The 20,000-nt window shown below is 40.2% G+C and overlaps 1 protein-coding gene across 1 annotated transcript; it reads right to left on the bottom strand.

Annotated features, from left to right (window-relative positions):
* Nucleotides 1-5,493: 5,493 nt before the first annotated feature.
* On the bottom strand, nt 5,494-10,375 carry LOC136279563 (uncharacterized). The gene is made up of 5 exons (XM_066163508.1): nt 10,223-10,375; nt 7,257-7,389; nt 7,000-7,172; nt 6,132-6,270; nt 5,494-5,654 (listed from the first exon to the last, which is right to left on the bottom strand). The coding sequence occupies exons 1-5, from the start codon at nt 10,373-10,375 to the stop codon at nt 5,494-5,496; spliced, it is 759 nt and encodes a 252-aa protein (XP_066019605.1).
* Between the last annotated feature and the right edge of the window lie 9,625 nt (nt 10,376-20,000).

Genomic DNA, 20,000 nt, shown 5'->3' with positions numbered 1-20,000 from the left:
AGGTGGTTTCTCTTACAACTGATGAAGAAATATGCAGGTATTGCATTGATATGTTTCAGTGCCAACAGTCGTCGATAAGAAGCCCGATTACAGCTAACCAACACATCGTATTGAAATGATTATAACCTAGGCTTTATAGGGTATCATTTTGACTCATGTCGTGTTAATTCTTTAGATGGACAAGCCATTGCAAAACGGCTTTGTACGCAAATTACAAAGGCAACGGGAGCCATTAAACAGCTTGTCAAGGAGTACACAAGACAAAACGTTGACACGGTGGGTTGTAAATACCCCTCCACAATTGCGGTTGAAGACGAATGTTCAGTCATTTCGAGGGAAAGTTGAAGGTATTGGACACTTGGTCAAAGGAACTGATGGCACAGAAAGATACGGAGCGAGCTCGCGCATTACTCTCCATTGCCCGCACTAAAATGGATGAGCTTTCCGTATTCACAGGTCATCTCCACGGTCTCTTTTCTAATGATGATGATAGCCATGAGGAATGTGAAGCTCAGTTTGACCTTGGAATTTTCCCCGAAGTGGATTGTGATGATGCCGATGAGGAGGTTCAGATGGAGGACGATTACAACACTGATGAAGCTGATGTGGTTCAACAGCTTGGCCAAAGTGAAGTCTTTGAGGACCTGCGTTCCGTTCTCAATGCTGAATACGGAAGTGACAGTGAATCTGATTCAGATAGTTCAGATTTAAACACAGAAATATCTTGATTATAACTTGTGAGTCGTTTCAACTGCCTGTTCCTTTTCCCCTTTCACTCAAGAATGTAAATCTACGAACAAGTGTTACCAATCAGCTAAAAAAATTAAGCTCACTGTCAACTAGTCAGTCACTTTATACGACAAATAACAGCTGTCCTCTACGAATTAATTCAATCTTGTTTTATCGACTTTGGCTCCTTGACGTATCCTTACCTGGTCATTTTGTTGTGACGTTTGAAGCCTGATTAAATTGAAAAAGTTTCAGCATTTTGGCCTAAGTGTCTTTGTTCGTGGGACAAGTATTTTAACGCATGGCAATTGCGACCTTTATTAAAATTATTTAGTGCATTATTACATGAGTCAAGAACATCTAAGGTTCGCAATTTTGCTAAAACGAGTGAGAGTGTGAGTGTGGGTCAAGAGCAATATCCCATAAGAGCGACGAGGGAGTCGAGGCATCGGCCAATGTCGGCAAAATGGGTCCAAGTGTCCCATAAATACCATAAGAAAGTTGTGGAAACTGGCCTTTATGGCCAAAATGGGTCCAATTGCAAGTCAGTGTCGATATCCCACAAAGATCGTGGGAAACTTGTAGAAACTGGGCAATATCGCTAAAATGGGTCCAAGTGGGAGTCAAAATCGTTATAAGCAAGTTGTGGAAACTGGCAAATATCGCCAAAATGGGTGCAAGTGCGGGTCAATGTTGACATCTCGTGAAAAAGATAAGAAAGTCGCAGGGATTGACCAAAATCACAAAAATGGGTCCAATTGAGGGTCAATGCTAAGATCCCATGAAAATCATTAGAAAGTCGAAGAGATTGGCTGAAATCACCAAAATGAGTTAGGGTGCGAACCAGTGTCAACTTCCCATGAGAATCGTAAGAAAGTCGCGGAAACTGGCTACTTTCGCTTAAATTGGTCCAAGTGGGAGTCAAAATCGTTATAAGCAAGTTGTGGAAACTGGCAAATATCGCCAAAATGGGTGCAAGTGCGGGTCAATGTTGACATCTCAGGAAAATGATAGGAAAGTCGCAGGGATTGACCAAAATCTCAAAAATGGGTCCAATTGTGGGTCAATGCTTAGATCCCATGAAAATCATTGGAAAGTCGAAGAGATTGGCTGAAATCACCAAAATGAGTTAGGGTGCGAACCAGTGTCAACTTCCCATGAGAATCGTAAGAAAGTCGCGGAAACTGGCTGCTTTCGCCTAAATTGGTCCAAGTCGGAGTCAAAATCGTTATAAGCAAGATGTGGAAACTGGCGAATATCGCCAAAATGGGTGCAAGTGCGGGTCAATGTTGACATCTCAGGAAAATGATAGGAAAGTCGCAGGGATTGACCAAAATCTCAAAAATGGGTCCAATTGTGGGTCAATGCTTAGATCCCATGAAAATCATTGGAAAGTCGAAGAGATTGGCTGAAATCACCAAAATGAGTTAGGGTGCGAACCAGTGTCAACTTCCCATGAGAATCGTAAGAAAGTCGCGGAAACTGGCTGCTTTCGCCTAAATTGGTCCAAGTCGGAGTCAAAATCGTTATAAGCAAGATGTGGAAACTGGCGAATATCGCCAAAATGGGTGCAAGTGCGGGTCAATGTTGACATCTCAGGAAAATGATAGGAAAGTCGCAGGGATTGACCAAAATCTCAAAAATGGGTCCAATTGTGGGTCAATGCTTAGATCCCATGAAAATCATTGGAAAGTCGAAGAGATTGGCTGAAATCACCAAAATGAGTTAGGGTGCGAACCAGTGTCAACTTCCCATGAGAATTGTAAGAAAGTCGCGGAAACTGGCTGCTTTCGCCTAAATTGGTCCAAGTCGGAGTCAAAATCGTTATAAGCAAGATGTGGAAACTGGAAAATATCGCCAAAATGGGTGCAAGTGCGGGTCAATGTTGACATCTCACGAAAATGATAAGAAAGTCGCAGCGATTGACCAAAATCACAAAAATGGGTCCAATTGCGGGTCAATGCTAAGATCCCATGAAAATCATTGGAAAGTCGAAGTGATTGGCTGAAATCACCAAAATGAGTTAGGGTGCGAATCAATGTCAACTTCCCATGAGAATCGAAAGAAAGTCGTGGAAACTGGCTACTTTCGCCTAAATGGGTCCAGGTGTGAGTCAAAATCGTTATAAGCAAGTTGTAGAAACTAACAAATATCGCCAAGATGGGTGCAAGTGCGGGTCAACGGCGATATCTCATGAAAATCATATGAAGGTGAGGAAATTCGCCAATATCGCCAAAGAGAGTCCAAGTGTGGATTAATGCCAATATCCCATAAAAATGACGAGAAAGTTATGTAAAGTGGCCAATATCGCCAAAATGGGTCCAAGTGCGACTCAAGGTGAACATCTCGTCAAAATCTTAGGACAGATGTGGAAACTCGCCAATATCACTAAAATGGATCTTAGTGAGGACCAACAACAATAGCCCTTGAAAATCATAGGACAGTTCTGGAAACTGGGCGAGTCGCCAAAATGAGTACAAGTGCGATTAAAAGTCGATTTCCCATGGAAATCATAGGAAAAATTTTGAAACTAACCAATATTGCCAAAATGGGTCTGACTGCGGACCAACCGCAATCTCCCATGAAAATCATAAAACAGATGTGGAAATCTGCCAATGTCACCAAAATAAGTCCAAGTGGGACCCAATGTCGTTATCCCATGAAAACCATAACAATGTTACCGAGTTTTCATTGCTCGAGAACTCTGGTTTGGCTAAATTCACGTCTGCTGCAAATTGTCTTTAATTCTCTGAAAGGTGGGAAAATCTTCGTAAACACTCGGCTCAGAACAAATGTGGTGCATGCCAATAGGAAACAAGTGATAACAGGGATCAGTTCTTGATGTATTACGCTGTATATCAAGTATATTACGTGTATCCTCCTGGGAAGGCTAACACACACACACACACACACACCCACAGTATTCGGGGTTTTACCCAATGAAACCGCTAAAGACCAAAGAAATCCGGGCCATACGATCTTCGTTTCGTGTCTTAATTGGTTTCATAACACCAAAGTAACCACAATACAAAGAAAATGAATAGAAGGGACTGTTTCCCCCTTATTCTTTTCAAGAAAAAATGACACTTTTTGTGTTGTTCCATGATACGATAGAAAGCCTAAAAATGGAAACTTTTCAGACCAGTTCATAAGGGGATGATGGACTACGATACTAGAGTCATTGATTGATATGTAAAGTACTAGCATTGACAAGACAATTGACCAATAGATTTGCTTGTTACTCGCTTTCATTATGCTCCTGCACGTCGGCACTTGTTATTTATTACTGGTTTTTGTTAGGTAAATACAAGTGTTAATGGTCTCTCGAGAAAAATTGGTTCAATAGCACCTCTCACCAGTTAGTTCTTAAGCAAGTACCTTGTGCAGCTTTTATGATTACTACTTTAGCTTCTACTCTAGCATGGTGTATGTTAGAGCGCTCTACGAATAAAAGTATACTGTGGAACCAAACGCTATCTCTTTCTTGACGTCCGTACAAGTTCACTCGAAGTAGATCGCTGTGTGCCAGGAAATCGCGACGAGTTCCGTTCTCATTAGGCGAGTGGTCTCTGCCGAGTTAATTCCCCCCGTTTGTACGTTTCCGGCAAGTTCAGTTTAGAGTGCGTGAAAACTTATCATCAAACTTGTTAGGAAACTATGCGATAAACATCGGATATGCCATGCTCGATGGACAGTGCTTTTTCCTTTTATTGCCAAGAGATTAACCAAATAAACATAGAAAAAGCAAACAAACACACAAACAAAAAATAAAAATTAAGAGATTTATTTGCCAAAACCACGTTACAATTTATTGTGCACAGTTCCAAAAGGTTATGGCGCCTTCACAGGGAGGTCAGCCTGAAGAAGTTAACTTCAGCAAGTCGAGTGAAAATAGGTTGCCGGCTCTAAAGGGCATTCATAAAACCACCGACAAAAATCGATTCTCCGTCATAGAATGCACCATTCAACCACAAAGTTTCCCGGATTCACTGTGCGCCCATGAATGTGTGTTCGTGGTGGAAGAACAAAAACCACACGTGTTTCTCAGGCCGTGCTTGGTAACAGCATTCCAAATTAGTATCTGCGTAAAAAGGGTTACAAAGTAAATAACGTTGGTGTTAAATACTTAGGAGACCAAATAGTACACTAGTCTTTCATTCCAGCATGATCACTTTGTTTCATGGAAATTCCTAATTCCTTTTCACACGTAATAAGCCCGTCACTTTGAGTGGTAAACACGCTTAACACTGAACTTTACAAAATCAGAGATAAAAAACTTGCTCACCTTTGGAAACGATAAAACCAGCAGCAGAGGAAGTGCTGCGTTGAGATTAGGAAGGAGTACCAAGAACAATGGATGCGCGGGAAGTACAGTGGTCGACACTCACTGTGGCTCTGGTTGCAGATGACTGATAAACACTTAAAGAACTTGTGTGTGATGAGGTTGTGTCAAAGTGAAGGAAGAATGTATGGTATGTTGTGTAAATTTCATCTTTTCGACTGAGGTGTTTTGTAGTTCAATTAGTAGTTAGTTTGTTGTGAGTTGGTATTGTTACGGTTGTGAACTGCAGTGGTTTTTAACTTAAACCGGGAGTACTAATTAACAGGAGGTCGACGAATTAACAAGGGAAGGATCTGAGTGTAAAACAGCTATTGACCCCTTAAATGCTTCAAATAGTAGTTTATGGAGATGTAGTTTTCAATCATGGGTCAACTGAAACTAAATGCGGCCATTTCAGTGGAAAGAGAAAACAAATATATTTTTCAATAATTTGTAGGAACATCAGCTAGATCTTCGAAGACCTTAATCCGCACGTGCATGGATAAAGGCAAATATATGCTATAAAAACGCATACTGTATTTGAAGTTGAACACTTCTTGTAGATGTTTTACTGACACGTCTTGCTTTTCCACCAGGGAATTACCTATAAAGTAAGGACCTATTTTTACTGGAAATATTATGCTTTCTTTTCTAAGTTCTTAAGAAACGAGATGCTTGGTGTAATAAGTTGTTGATCTAAGCATCAATGTAGTGAATTTCATTGGGATTCATTTATTGTTTTAATATATTGAGATTATATTGATATTTAAGAACATAGATGTACACTTAGAGTAACAGAAATTGAGTACCGGGACTACTGCTCTCAATAACCTTTTTTTGAGGTTCTGTTTATGTTTTGAGTGAGGGAATGAAATGCAAATTGGAATTTACAGGTAATTGGTTTTACTAATTGTTTTTCTTTTTTTCATCAACTCATGTATGGAAAAATCCAATTCACAAATTCTCAAGCGCAAAAATTTGCAGAAAGATTTCAACATTACAAGTAAAATTAGAATGAGCTTCTGAAAGTGTATATCAAGAGTAAAGAGCTAATTAATGCATATCTACAGTCAGTACTCACAGTGTAATCTACTTGCAAATGTTTCCATGATGTTTGTTTTTAAAAGGCTGTCACCAATCCCAGCTGAACCTTGGTAACAAACACCATCATAAGCACATAACATCAGTGCATGACCACCAAGTGTTTCCAGTTCTGCAACCTGTGTAAAACATGGATAAGGATTGGTAACAATTAGAAGAACCAAATAAGTGTGATAACATATATACTCATTACTTAAGCAATGTCAGTTTGTTTAGTGCTGGATTAAAGTTGTATCCCATGATGGGAGTGCATGGTGACAAACATTTAATTACATGAAAATTACTGAGCTTGCATACTAAGAAAGTTGTGTAAATCAAGGAAAAGAAAAAACCTAAAAAGTAAGATATTTAAAACAGGTAATTATGAGTAAGTTTAAGAATAACTTTCATTGTTTATTAAGAGCTTGCTGAGACACCTGGTGACCAACTGTAAAATTATAAGAAAGGGGAAAATTTTTGGCATATCTTAAATTACAATCCACACAGATAAATATCATAATTTTATTTGACAACAGTCAATCTACCAGTAATATAAATGTAACAATAAGAAAACTGATAAATTAATGCTGATCGATTAAAATCAATGTCGAACAGAAAAATTCAATACGAAATGCTTGTTTGCTATTATAGCACAATTTAAGACCAGTTTACAAAATAAACAAAATCATAAGGTCAGTAAATGTATTGGGTATATCATTTCAAGAACTTGTCAATCCAGTCTTTGTACAGCTTGGTGAGTTGAACTTGGTCATTTATAAACCACAAAGTTCACATCACAAAATGTGATAAATATCATTGTAAGTTTGTAATAATGATGATGATAATGACAATGATTATTACTAGCTGACCTGTTTCATGATGTTGCCAATTATCTTCTTGGCTTGTTTATCAGCTGAGGGTAGTGACACAGCTGACCCTAAATCTGTTGCCACCTTTTTGTAGGCATCTCTATCTGAGTCAGACAAGTTCCTCCACTTTTCTCCGATGGTGCGAAAGACCTCTGCACTTCCACCAGTTTGTTCTGTGGAATAAAAGGACATGATGCATTTTTCAACTTAAAAGGTAAGATGTAAAGCACAAATTTAGCTAGATCAAGAATGACTACCTTTGTGGAGAAACTCCCTTGTGAAAGCAATAAAGCCACTTTGTTTCCTCACTAGTTTCTTTTCTGTCCTCTTGTGTCCATCAAGCACTCTGGAACCACTACTACACTTCGCATTGTGGTTGTTTATCCAGTGCTGACCAGAAAAAAAGTAATGTTTCACACTAAAAGAAAAAACCAAGAAAAGTAAAATTCTAACTGGTTTAGCAGTTTGACAAACAAGAAAACTTTGAACTAACTGTCACTGACAACTCACATGCAGTCACAGCTACTTTAGGGCTGACACTCAAAAAGTCAACTTTGAAACACTTTATGATAGTAAATTCATATTATCAACTCAGTAAATAAAACAGAATTTTCTTGCTATATTTCCCCACAAATGCAGCACCACAGGTTCTTTAGAAACTTTCTCTCTTTATTCAATTGGAAAAATATATTTTCCAGTTACTTTATCACATTAATATGACTTAAAACAGTTAGATGACATTGTACAGTAGCTAAAAAGGCTATTGAAAAAAGGAAACTGTTATTATATGCTCTAATTTGCAAAGTCTGGGAGGAGAGGTCTGTGCATGCAGTCCCATAAAATTAAAGTTCTGAGCTTCTTCAAGATCTCTTTAAAAGTATTTCTTTTTGTATCTATATTGTGTGGTACAAATACCACATCAATTTTGTCTATCTTTAAATACTGAAAAAGATGCAAAATAACAAATAAAAACAAATTGAAAGACAGAGAGGCACAGAGAGAGGAGAGGGAGGGAGAGAGAGAGGAGAAAAAAAGCGATAGCAAATGAATAAAAAACATGTAAATCTAAAGCACCCCAATGACTTTTGTTTCATTTGCTAGTTGCTGGCTCGAATAACATTTGAAAGTTATCAGAAGTCAACTGTGAATATGACCTTCTGCATTAACATCCTCGTATGTAGTACCTTATTCAAAACACTTAGTTCAATTGGGTTTTACTGTATTAATATATAAGACAAAACTTCTGTAGGTAACACATAAGGTGCAAAGAAAGGAAAATACTATAGCATGGCCTGACCAAAAACCCCCTTAACACAAACTAAAACCAATATGTACACCTGAAACCAAACTAAAAGGATCCAAAGTAATCTTAAACCATTTGAAACCATATAAACCCATCTTAAATCATTCGACCCATGTAATAAAAATTGGCAACCATCTTGAATCTACTAAAACCATTCAGAACCATCTTAAACTATCTGGAACCATTTATAACCTTCTTAAAACATCTAGAATGATCTGTAACCATTTGAAACCATCTGGAAGCAACTGTATCCATCTACAATCAAATCAAGCCATCTACAACCAACTCAAACCATCTACAACCACCTCAAACCATCTGCAACTAACTCAAACCATCCACAACCAACTAAAACCTGATCTACAACTGATTCAGACCATCTACAACCACCTAAAACCATCTAAAGCCATGTACAAGCAACTGAAACCATCTGAAAACTATCCTAGGGGCCTGTTTACATGAAGGTTGGGGGACTCCACCTAGGTGAGGTAACCTGCCTATCCATATAATCTCTTACTTTTTCTTGATCATGTTTACATGATAGGCAGGGTGACCTGCTTAGGAGAATGTCTCCCTACAGGGATGGCAATTTGCCTTGTAAAAATCCCAAGGTGGGTCAATGTATCTTGCTGGGGTTGCTAGAGTTCCTGAGGTTGTAAGATTGTACATTAACACAGGCTATTTCTCAACCACAGGTAGGCAGGTTATCTCAACTACCAAGGGTCCCCCACCTTTATGTAACCAGGCCCTAAACCATCTTAAACCATCTTAAAAATCTACAAGCAAACCATCTTAAACCATCTAAAACTACCTCAGTGCAACCATCTAAAACCACCTCTGCACAACCAACTAAAACTACCTAATTGCAACCATCTAAAAACCACCTCAGTACAACTACCTAAAACTACCTTAGTACAACCACCTAAAACTACCTCAGTACAACCATCTAAAACCACCTCAGTACAACCACCAAAAACTACCTCAGTGCAACCATCTAAAACCACCAAAAATCAAAGAAATATTATCTCAGCTCGAGATGGAGATAGTAGGCTGGTTTAAGAGGCCAGCTGTAGATGAATGATTCAGACTATCATTGTGCTCGACAAATAGGAGTTACAAAGGCCATCATTGTTCCTATAATTTCCTTATGGAAAACTAAATTACAGTCAATCTCATTTTTCAATTGACAACTTGAGTCAAAGAGGACAAAATTGCACAAATGTATCAACAAATGTCTAACAATGGCACCCAGTTAATTACATTTTCATGTGAAGTAAGAGAACTTTCATTCAGTACAAGAAAGCGGTACGAAACGTGTGAAGGGGTCCCAAAAATTGAAATTGATTACAGAGGTCTCCAGAGGAGCAAACTATCAATGCGGTAACCGGAGAACTCTCTTTGTCGATCGTAGGTAGTTTTAGTTGGTTTTACGTGGTTTAAGATGGTTTGTCTGTTTTTAGGTGGTTTCAGGTAGTTTAAAATGCTTTTAGGTGGTTTGAGATCGTTTTTGTGGTTTCTCGTCGTTCCATGTTATTTCTATTTGGACGGAGAGAAAGTACAACACATGCGTCATTTAATTTCTTCTGACATCAAACGGCTTTCACATCATTTGTGAAAGGCTATAGCTATGGACAACGCAGAATTAGGAATAAACTGGCCGGCGAAAACCTTACACTGTAACTTCATATAAAGCCTGTGTGTAATAAAATTAGAAAAATTCTCGAAAGATGTCCTCAGATCGCAATTAAATCAACGTGGTTTGTAACAGAATAGGTCAAAAGATCAGAACAATTGAATTACACTAACTTCAAATGGCCTGAAACTCTTAACAACATACATACATGAAATTTAGTACAGGAAATTAATTATCCTGGTGCCTGGGATAAAATGAATGTTAATCAGGGCCGTGAGAGCTTAAACTACCTTCACTTGGTCTTCCGAAATGCCGACTCTTGTGGCACATGCACGAATTTTGTCGCACATCGCTTTCTTGGTGGAAGTCATTCCCTCGTTGAAAAACGTGGCCAGCACTTCCTTTTGTTCTTCAGAATAAACTAATCGGGATTGCCTTTCCATTGTAAAGTAAAAAGGTCAGACGCGCAATAACCTAATGATCCACGTTGTGCAGGGATATAAAGACCAAGCAATGGGGTCAGCGAAGCGTGCTGAGCAGGGCGCTAATATTTAATCCCATACGTCACAGGTTCACGATAGGTAAATAGGCCCTACTTTGACCGCTTGTATGCGTTAATTTGATACTAATTAAATCCGCATGTAAGCGGTTAATTACGAGCGAATCGGGTGCGTCCTCATTCTGCCGTCCTGTTGCGTAAGGTCTCTATTATAAGAAGAAGCAGGACGAGGTCTTTTAATTAAGATCGCGGATCTCTCTCCATGTGCTAGTCACGTGACATATGTACACATAATACACAGGGATACCATACTACACTACAACGACTCTCTTTTATAAGGAAAATATGTGATCTTGATTGACAGGTCCCTCTTGGGAGATTGGGCAAGTTGGGGCTGAATCTTTTAGACTTAAATTTCCTAATCTTTTTGTAATCTCTTCCACACGTTTCTCTACATACGCTTTTCTTATGTTCCTAATCTTGACATTCCATGCCGCTTCTTCAAGAGTTTCTTTACATTTGATACACGATTTACAAGTTTTGCATGTATACGTAAAATCTTAGGGATATTGAAACACAGGCATGTTGATGACTACTTCTACTTACAACGACTTCACTTTAAATAATAAATTCTAACCCCTAGAGATTTGGACAGCCTTCAACAGTACAAGACAAGTCTTGGGCAAGTCCTAGACAAGCTTAGCCAACATCTCTCTTGGGATTTAAACTTGGTGGGCAAGTTTGTGCAGATCACGTCACGTGCAACATTTCGTGACATCTCACACCACATAGGTACCAACAATAGGACATTTCGTGACACCCATACCACGTAGGGACTGGCTCTAAAACATTGCGCACATTTTTAATTAGATGACTGTGCATGCGCATCACTCAAATAGGTACCCCAATATGGATGACATTTACACTACCGCTACATATATAACTCAAACCGTCCCCTCTCCTTAAAAACAGACATGGCCAATGGTATCAATTTTCACCCTCGTGTGCTAACAAGTCATAAATTTAATTATCTAACTCTAACCCTTACCCTAACCCTAACACGAGTACCAACATGGCATAAATCAATTATTACTTAAACTCGGACCTAGGGCGTGCGGGAGTTGCTAGTCGGACGCGCTTTGCTATCCACATTTTAACACAAATTTCCAATAGTTTTTACAAGTCGTGTCCTTCTCGTGAGTGTCTGGATTAAATGAGTGCACTTTCGTCTTTGTTTTGCAGCCTACAAGTGTTGACTTTTCCAACCGAGATCCCTTTAGAATGAAAATTAATGTCGCCATTTCTTTTAAAATGTTGATTGCCGGCTTTTTGCAGATGGTATCATGTCATTAGGAAATCATCAATGAAAATCAGACCAAAATAAAAGCAAATTTTGCAACATAATACTTTTGCTAGTTCTTCATCTAAAAGATGCAAATTCTCTGTTACGGTACGAAAAATATCACAATAAGTTTTCTTAGTCGCTTTTTTTTCGTCCTCATCTCTGCTCTCAGGGTCACTTTCACAAGCCAATTCAAATAGTGTTCTCTTCTTACTTACACTTGGTCTTCCCACCTCTTTTTGGCAAACATATGAGCTTTCTTCTGTGTGGGGCCTCCAACGGAATGAATTTTTATTCTGAGCAGAAAGAGGGTCTCTTCTTGGAGCTGACGCTCTAATGCGATACAAATGTCTTGCACATGACATACATAACTTTGTCTAATGTTTGTAGTCATCGTCTTCTTTGAGGTCAATGTCATAACCTCTCCTGAACTCAGTCTTTGAAGGTTTTCTTGGCTTTTGTACGTTTTAATCTAGTGATCCTACAGGTCGACTATTTTCCTTTTATGGTATTCTGCTGCCATCTAAATAAACTCAGAGGCGCAAGCACACGACCTATATATAAGAGCAAAACCGTGGTCAAACCTCAAACAAAGTACGGTCGATGATAGTGCACTGTAGTGTAACATAGAATTAATTGCTTTGTTTTATGAGGTTCTCCTCTCGCAATTTGAGCTCATTGAAATGAACTATCACTGTCTTCAAGAAGATTTTCTTACCAACAGAGTATAGTACAGCAATAAGAAACCGTAAAAAAAAGTCAACAACGTTTGAATAATAAACAGAGATTAAAAACGTCGTTGAAAATAGAAAATGGCGCTTGGCGACTTAGTTAGTCATACATCAAGACCACCCAATGGGTGGTGGAATTAGAGTAAAAATAACATGCAAATGAGGTGCAGGCACGCAAAAACCACCAACGTGTTTGTGGTCTTTTTAATACTTACTGCTGCCTTCCCTCTGAAATATGACCACGAGGGTATATGTGTAAGACCTCACACTTTCTACTGGCCGGGTTTGGAGTTGCTTATGCATTTCGCTGGCTGGAATATTAGGATATTTGGTTGTTTCTCGTCTTCAGTGAATTGTTGGACTGAGAGCCCTATTTGCATAAGGAACAATGCCACGTTATTGGCTGGAGTCGAAGTATTGTTTCACTCTTCATGGAACAGTGATCTCTCTAATGGTGTTGTTCTCACCAATCTGTTAAATGGCTCTGCTTGTATTACATTCTTCCGACGTCCATGGATCAGCTACTACGTTCCACCCGAGTTCCTGGGAATTTTGAATATGCTTGATTTCTCATGTCGGTTACGCCTACGTAGGCACAGGTGTCCAATAGCCTACTATGCAAATTCATGTGCCTCATTCCATCAAGTGCTAATTGGCGATCTGGTCTTCAAACTTAATCCTGGTCCTGAGGGATGCGGTATATCAACAATTGTGAAATCACGCCATCAAAATAATGGAACTTTACGGGCACCACAATCACGTTCTTCATTGTCTAAATCAACAACTAGGAATGTCTCAAACTTTACTAAAGTACATTGTTTGTCTGCCAACTACGTAAATGGGGTCTTTTTGTCATTTTGTCACATGAATGCCCAGTCGGTGCGCAATAAGACAGTCGATTTTGTAGATTACGTCTGTGAACATAGATATGACTTGGTTGTGATTACTGAGACGTGGCTCCAGCCCCATGATGATGCGCTAACAATAGAACTGTGTCCTCCCGGTTACAAGTTTATTGACTTTCCACGACAAGAACGGACAGGTGGAGGCATTGGACTACTGTACAAGGATTCACTTTGTGTTAGCACGACTCGAGATGGAATTCAAGAGTCGCTTGAATTTTGCGAGCTGTTGGTCCAAACGTCGACTTCCCGCAAGATACAGCTTGTGATCGTCTACCGTCCACAGAATTGTGATGACCACTGCAGGGTTCCCATTAACACTTTTCTGATGGAGTTTTCTGACCTGATGGAGTCCACTATTCTATCCAAAGAGCCTTTGATTGTCGTTGGTGATTACAACATACATGTGGATGTTCCTAATGACACTGATGCACTTAAGTTTTTAGATCTGCTTGAGTCTCTCGGTTTGGAGCAGCATGTGACAGAGCCAACGCACATACGTGGTCACACCCTGGATTTTGTTATAACAAGAAAGATTGAGGATATTCTGGCGAGTCCACCACGCGCCTGTCGCTATTTCTCCGATCATGCAGCTGTACATTGTCATGTTGCCATAAGTAAGCCTTCATTTCAGACTAGGATAATAAAGTTTAGGAAAACTAAATCCTTGGACGCTGAGAGCCTATCGAGCGACGTAGTACTTACAGGGCTATGTGATCGAGGTAATAGCGATCCCATCACCCCACTGGACTTGGATGTACTTGTAGAGGATTACACGACCACACTCTCTCAAGTTCTTGATCGTCACGCACCTTTAAAAACCAAAACAGTGCGGGCTAGGCCCAAGGTACCCTGGTATACCAGTGAGATAGCCGAGGCAAAAAGGCGACGCCGGAAAGCAGAACGGAGATGGAGAAGAACACGATCACAGGAAGATTTGTTGGCATTCAAGAAACTCAAGAACCATGTTACTTATTTAAGTACACGGGCTAAGCGTGCTTTCTACTCAGACTTTGTGAACGACAATAGTGAAAACCAAGGAAAGCTATTCAGGGCCACTCGATCATTGTTACTTCCTAGGAATGAGTTGTGTTTTCCAGAATACACGGACAACTCAATCTTAGCCAACGATATCGGGCGGTTTTTTTTCGACCGTAAGATTGCAAAGATTCGGGCAGAGCTTGATGCGTGTACTCTTCATCCTGGGGCGGTGGCTGAGGATAAAGTGTTTACAGGCGATAGGAAACTTGATCATTTCAATACGTATTCTGTGGAAGATATAAGGAAGCTGGTCAGTAGATCATCGAAGAAAAGCTGTCAACTTGATCCTATGCCGACCAATTTAGTAGTCGGCATGTCCGATATGCTTCTCCCCATCATCACTAATGTCTTGAATTCTTCACTTTCCTTGGGACACTTTCCATCTGATTGGAAAACGGCCCTTGTGGATCCAAGACTGAAGAAGACCAAGCAAGGGACTTCCTTATCCAATTTAAGACCTGTGAGTAATCTGCAATACCTCTCTAAATTGGTTGAAAGTGCAGTTTATGATCAGACAACCGATCACGTTACTCAGTCGGGTTTGTATCCCATCCTCCAGTCAGCCTATCGACTTGGTCATAGCACAGAGACGGCCCTATTGAAGATACAGAATGACATACTAGCTGCAATGGACAATCAACGAGTTACTCTTTTGGTATTGCTAGACCTGAGTGCAGCATTTGACACGATTGACCACCAAGTGTTGTTGAATCGCCTGTGCGTGACGTATGGAATTACAGGTACCGCTCTTAAATGGTTTCACTCATATTTATCAAACAGGAAACAGCGAATCCTGATTAACGGGAGGTATTCGAGTGACTTTGATCTGCCTCAAGGGGTACCTCAAGGATCATGTCTTGGTCCCTTGCTCTTCACGTTGTATGCAAGTAAGCCCTTCGATGTTGTTGAATCCCATCTCCCTAACGTTCACGCATACGCTGATGATACACAGCTCTATATCTCATTTAAGCTGGATGGTTCTGCTACTGAGACGGATGCTGTTGATGCTCTACAAGCTTGCATCAGGGACATAAGAACCTGGATGGTCCAAGACAAACTTCGGCTGAACGATGCTAAGACTGAGTTTCTTATTATAGGTACACGCGCACAGTTAAATAAGGTTATGATAAGTGACCTGCAAGTAGGTAAGGTAAAGGTTTCTGCGGTTTACTCTGTTAGAAACCTGGGTGCTTGGTTTGATGCAAACATGAATATGACCACACATATTAACAGCATATGTCAGAATATTTATGACCATCTACATAACATGCGGCGTATTAGAAAGTATTTATCATATGATAATAGGAAGTCCATTGTACAGGCTATTATAATGTCACAAATAGACTATTGTAACGGTCTATTATATGGTACGCCCGCTGGTCATCTTGGTAAGCTGCAACGCCTGCAGAACGCGGGTGCTCAGCTGGTATGTACTATATCTAGGTATGATCCTATCACACCATCCCTGATCAACCTGCACTGGCTTCCGGTTACCCCCAGAATAGAATTCAAGAGAGCAATGCTAGTTCACAAATGTATCTACGGCGTCGCACCACAATATCTTTCAGACTTGATAAAAATCAAAGAGAGCTCGCGGTATCAGTTGAGATCATACCGGGGCATACTCCTAATGGACAATACCTATAGAACAAAAAGACACTCGGGGATAGGGCGTTTGAAAATGCTGCGCCCAAAGTATGGAATCGACTCCCTTTAGAAATTAGACAATGTCAATCATTGAACATTTTTAAAGTTTTACTAAAGATACATCTTTTTAAATTAGCTTTTTATTAGTTCTTTTATTAACTCATATTCTACTTTTATTGTTTTCCGAAAATTGTAAATTATTATTATTATTATCATTATTTGGACTAGCCATTTATTACTTTAAGATTTTAGTGTTGTAATGCGCACTCGATCATATCTTTATCGCATGCTAGACTGCGTAATATAAGAAATAAACATTATTATTACAATATAAGAAATAAACGTTAATGCACTTTTTCCTAAAGTTTGAATCACGATAAATCACAGTTGCATTGAAAGAATATAGATTAAAGATTAGCTTCTTAATTTTTTCCACCTCGGAAAAATTCATTTATGAACATAAACTTTAAGGCAAAGTCGAAAAAACATACCTCATTCGAATGTGTTATTTCAACTTCCATGTAAATTCTCCGTGAAAAATTTCCCTCCTCTAATTCCAAGATGACCGTAATAGTGAGTAAACGTGGAGTTCAATGTCTGTACATTAATCCCCAACAGAGTTATGGGCACATGCAGAGAGCAATAATGACCTGTGCTTTGCCGGCTACAAAAAACCACTTAAAAACCACTCTTCAGAAGTGGCCAAAAAATATGTGGAAACTTATTCCTCATCTAAGTAAAAGTACAATTTTTAGTTGCCTAAAACGACTGTGCAAATCCGAGATTGTCATAGTCCAAATTTTCGTTTTCCTGTAGATTTGAATAGTACATCATACTATATACAGCTTTATAGAGGTACTTGGCAAGAGCTCGCGATACTTTCTTCCTGACTGCTCCTGACTACAGCATTTTTGAAAATTCAAATACCAAGAGATAGATAGATAGTTTATTATCAAGAACCTTGCAGCCACAGGCTGAATTACGTTTGATTTACAATAAAATATATACTACAAAAAATACATGGCTAAGAAGAACTAATTAAAAAGACAAAAATATATAATTAAGAGAAAAACAATATTACATCATTGCTTTATGGACATAGTGATGGATAAAACTATTTCGAGTACGAATGGTGTGGAGGCGCCGTGTAGTAAAAGAGTGCTGACTCCTTAAATTGACTTCGCACTCATTCTTGGGAGGTAGTAAGCTATAGAGCTTGTGCGAGGGATTAGACAGGATGGAATTAAAAAGCTTATCACAAAAGAACTCGCGGCGGTTGTGTAAGGGAACTAGACCAGTCAAAAGAAGCGCCTCATTGTACGAACAATCTGGATAGATAATATGTAAAGCTCGCCTTTGACATCTCTCAAGATCTACTGAAAGGTATTGCGGGAGGCTATGATGATAAACAGGGCATGCATATTCAGTGACAGGCCTAATACAAGTCAAATAGAAGAGCAAAAGTTCCTCAGACTTGACTTGTGCACGCTTAAGCTGACGCAAAAAATACAGGCGCTTGTTTACTTTCTTTACAACTTCGGATACGTGATTATTCCACGTAAGATCGCAAGATATCTGCAAACCTAAGATCTTTGCTTGCTCTACACACTCTAAGTCCTGATCATTAACCTTAATTGGATCAAAGTTCTTTCTAGAGTGACTGAATGTTATGCGCAGTTCCTTGCACTTGGTTTCATTTAATTGGAACTTGTCAGCAGAAGCTTGCGTCGCGAGTTTGTCAACCGCTTGTTGGACTTTGCTGACCTCAGACTTCATGACTGTTTCAGAAATAGTGGAGTCATCGACATATTTCCACATGTCTGTACCCGGGATGATGAGGTCGTTTATCATAATAGTAAATAACCAGGGGCCAAGTTTTGTGCCCTGTGGGACCCCTGATGGGATGGCCCCCCACTCCGAGTAACAGTCCTGACTAAGTTTAACACGCTGTCGGCGACAGGACAGAAAGTCCACTATCCAGTCAATTATTCCGCTTGGAAGATCGTATGAAATGAGCTTCTGAACTAGGATCTGATGGTCAATAAGGTCAAACGCCTTGCGGAAGTCAAAGAGGATGGTTCTGACAGTTGCACCGTTCCCATCCGTAGCACTAAGCCATGAGTGGACCATGCTTATTAGTGCTTGTGTCGTACTGGAACCTGGCACAGTCCCAAACTGCCGTACATCCACTTTCGCCAACACAACAGGCTTGAGGAAACTCTCCACGACGAAATCTTCAGCAACCTTAGAAAGCACGGGAGTTAGGGATATTGGACGTAGATGTTTGTTTACATCGTGTATTGGATTCTGCTTTGGTACTGGAGTGATGTTAGCGTCCTTCCAAGACTGAGGCAACCGTGCTTCCTTAAACGAACAGTTAAGGATATCACTCACAGGCAGTGCTAGTAAATCTGCATTCTCTTTAAGAAGCCAACCGGGGATTCCGTCCGGACCGGTTGCCTTAGTTGGATTTAAGGCGGATAGCTTCTTTAAAACAGAGAATTCTGATACCTGGAAAGCACTCTCCTGGTCAGAGTTGGTTGAGGTGTTAGGTGAAAGGGGGGTGAAGGCGCGCATAGGAGCCAATGTGCTTGGAGGCGAACCTCTCTGACCACAAGCAATATGTTGGTAGAGGGTAGCTGGATTAACGCCTCTAGAAGCTGCGTCTGACATACCACTGAGCTTCTTTACCTCACGCCACCAAACTGCGGGTTTACAGTCCTTCAGATGTTCAACCTTGGAGTTATAGAACTTTGCACGGCATGCTTTCCTCTCACGATTAACGCGATTTCGTAGGGTGCGGTACTGCTCCTGGTCGCCTTGAGCGAGGGCCTTTTGGCGGCTGTGAATGAGACCCTTCAGTTGTTGATTGACCCAGGGCGGCTCGTTGGTTTGTACCGACTTAGACTTCAGGGGGAGGAGAATGTCCATTCCGGTCTTAACTATGGTCTCCAGCATTTCCACTTTGCCCTTGCAAGAATCTTTACTATCGATAAGTGTCTTAACGTCCACATTTCCAAGATACGTGCGCATAGCCATACGCGTTGTAGGCCGTAAGTCCCTCGATTTCACGATAAGTTTAGTTCTTGGTTGTTGGGAACGCACGAGCGGCTGAACTTCCACAGAGAAATGATCGGACAAACCGAGAGCAGGGCGCTGGATCGGAGGGGCATAGAACTCCTTCACATTTGTTAACACCGGATCTAAGGTATTTCTGCCGCGAGTTGGAAAGGTAACGATTTGCTTCAAATTAAAGCCGTTACTAAGGCGCGAAGATTTCTTTAACAGAGTTTTATTGAAGTCACCAAGTAAAATTATCCCGCAGCCAGGAAAGCGAGCTTCAACCAAAGATAAACAGTTATACAAATAATCCAGCATAGGCGGATCCGCGGCGCTCGGAGAATGATAAACAACTCCAACAATAATGCTGGTAATGCCCCTTGGGAGACGCGAAGGCCGTATTTGAGTCCAAACAACTTCAAACTTCCTATCCATAATGTCCTCAATGATCTTGAATTGGATAGACTCTTTAATGTACAGACACACTCCCCCATGCACTGCTTCAGTTCGATCTCGGCGGATCACGTTATAGCCAGAAATAGCGACAATATTATTGTCAATGTGGTCTTTGAGCCAAGTCTCTGTTATGCATACGAGGTCGAAATCTGCATAATGGACGACTTCACGGACTTCATCTATTTTCGGCGCCAGTGACATGACGTTGGAGAGAAAGAACGACGGCATGAATAGCTTTGATGACTTTGCAGGTTCGGCTTTAGATGGTGTAGGTGGAATAGCGAGAAGGTTGGCGTTATTACAGTATTTGTGACTGGACTTCAAACGGTAGGGGCAATTTAACCTCGAATCCCATATCCGTATTTTCTGCGCACGTGATGCAAGCTGACA

Source organism: Pocillopora verrucosa, chromosome 3 (assembly GCF_036669915.1).
Source record: "Pocillopora verrucosa isolate sample1 chromosome 3, ASM3666991v2, whole genome shotgun sequence".
In the NCBI taxonomy this organism is placed as follows: Eukaryota; Metazoa; Cnidaria; class Anthozoa; order Scleractinia; family Pocilloporidae; genus Pocillopora; species Pocillopora verrucosa.
Note: the sequence above shows the minus strand (reverse complement) of the source record. Positions and strands in the feature narration are given on the sequence as shown.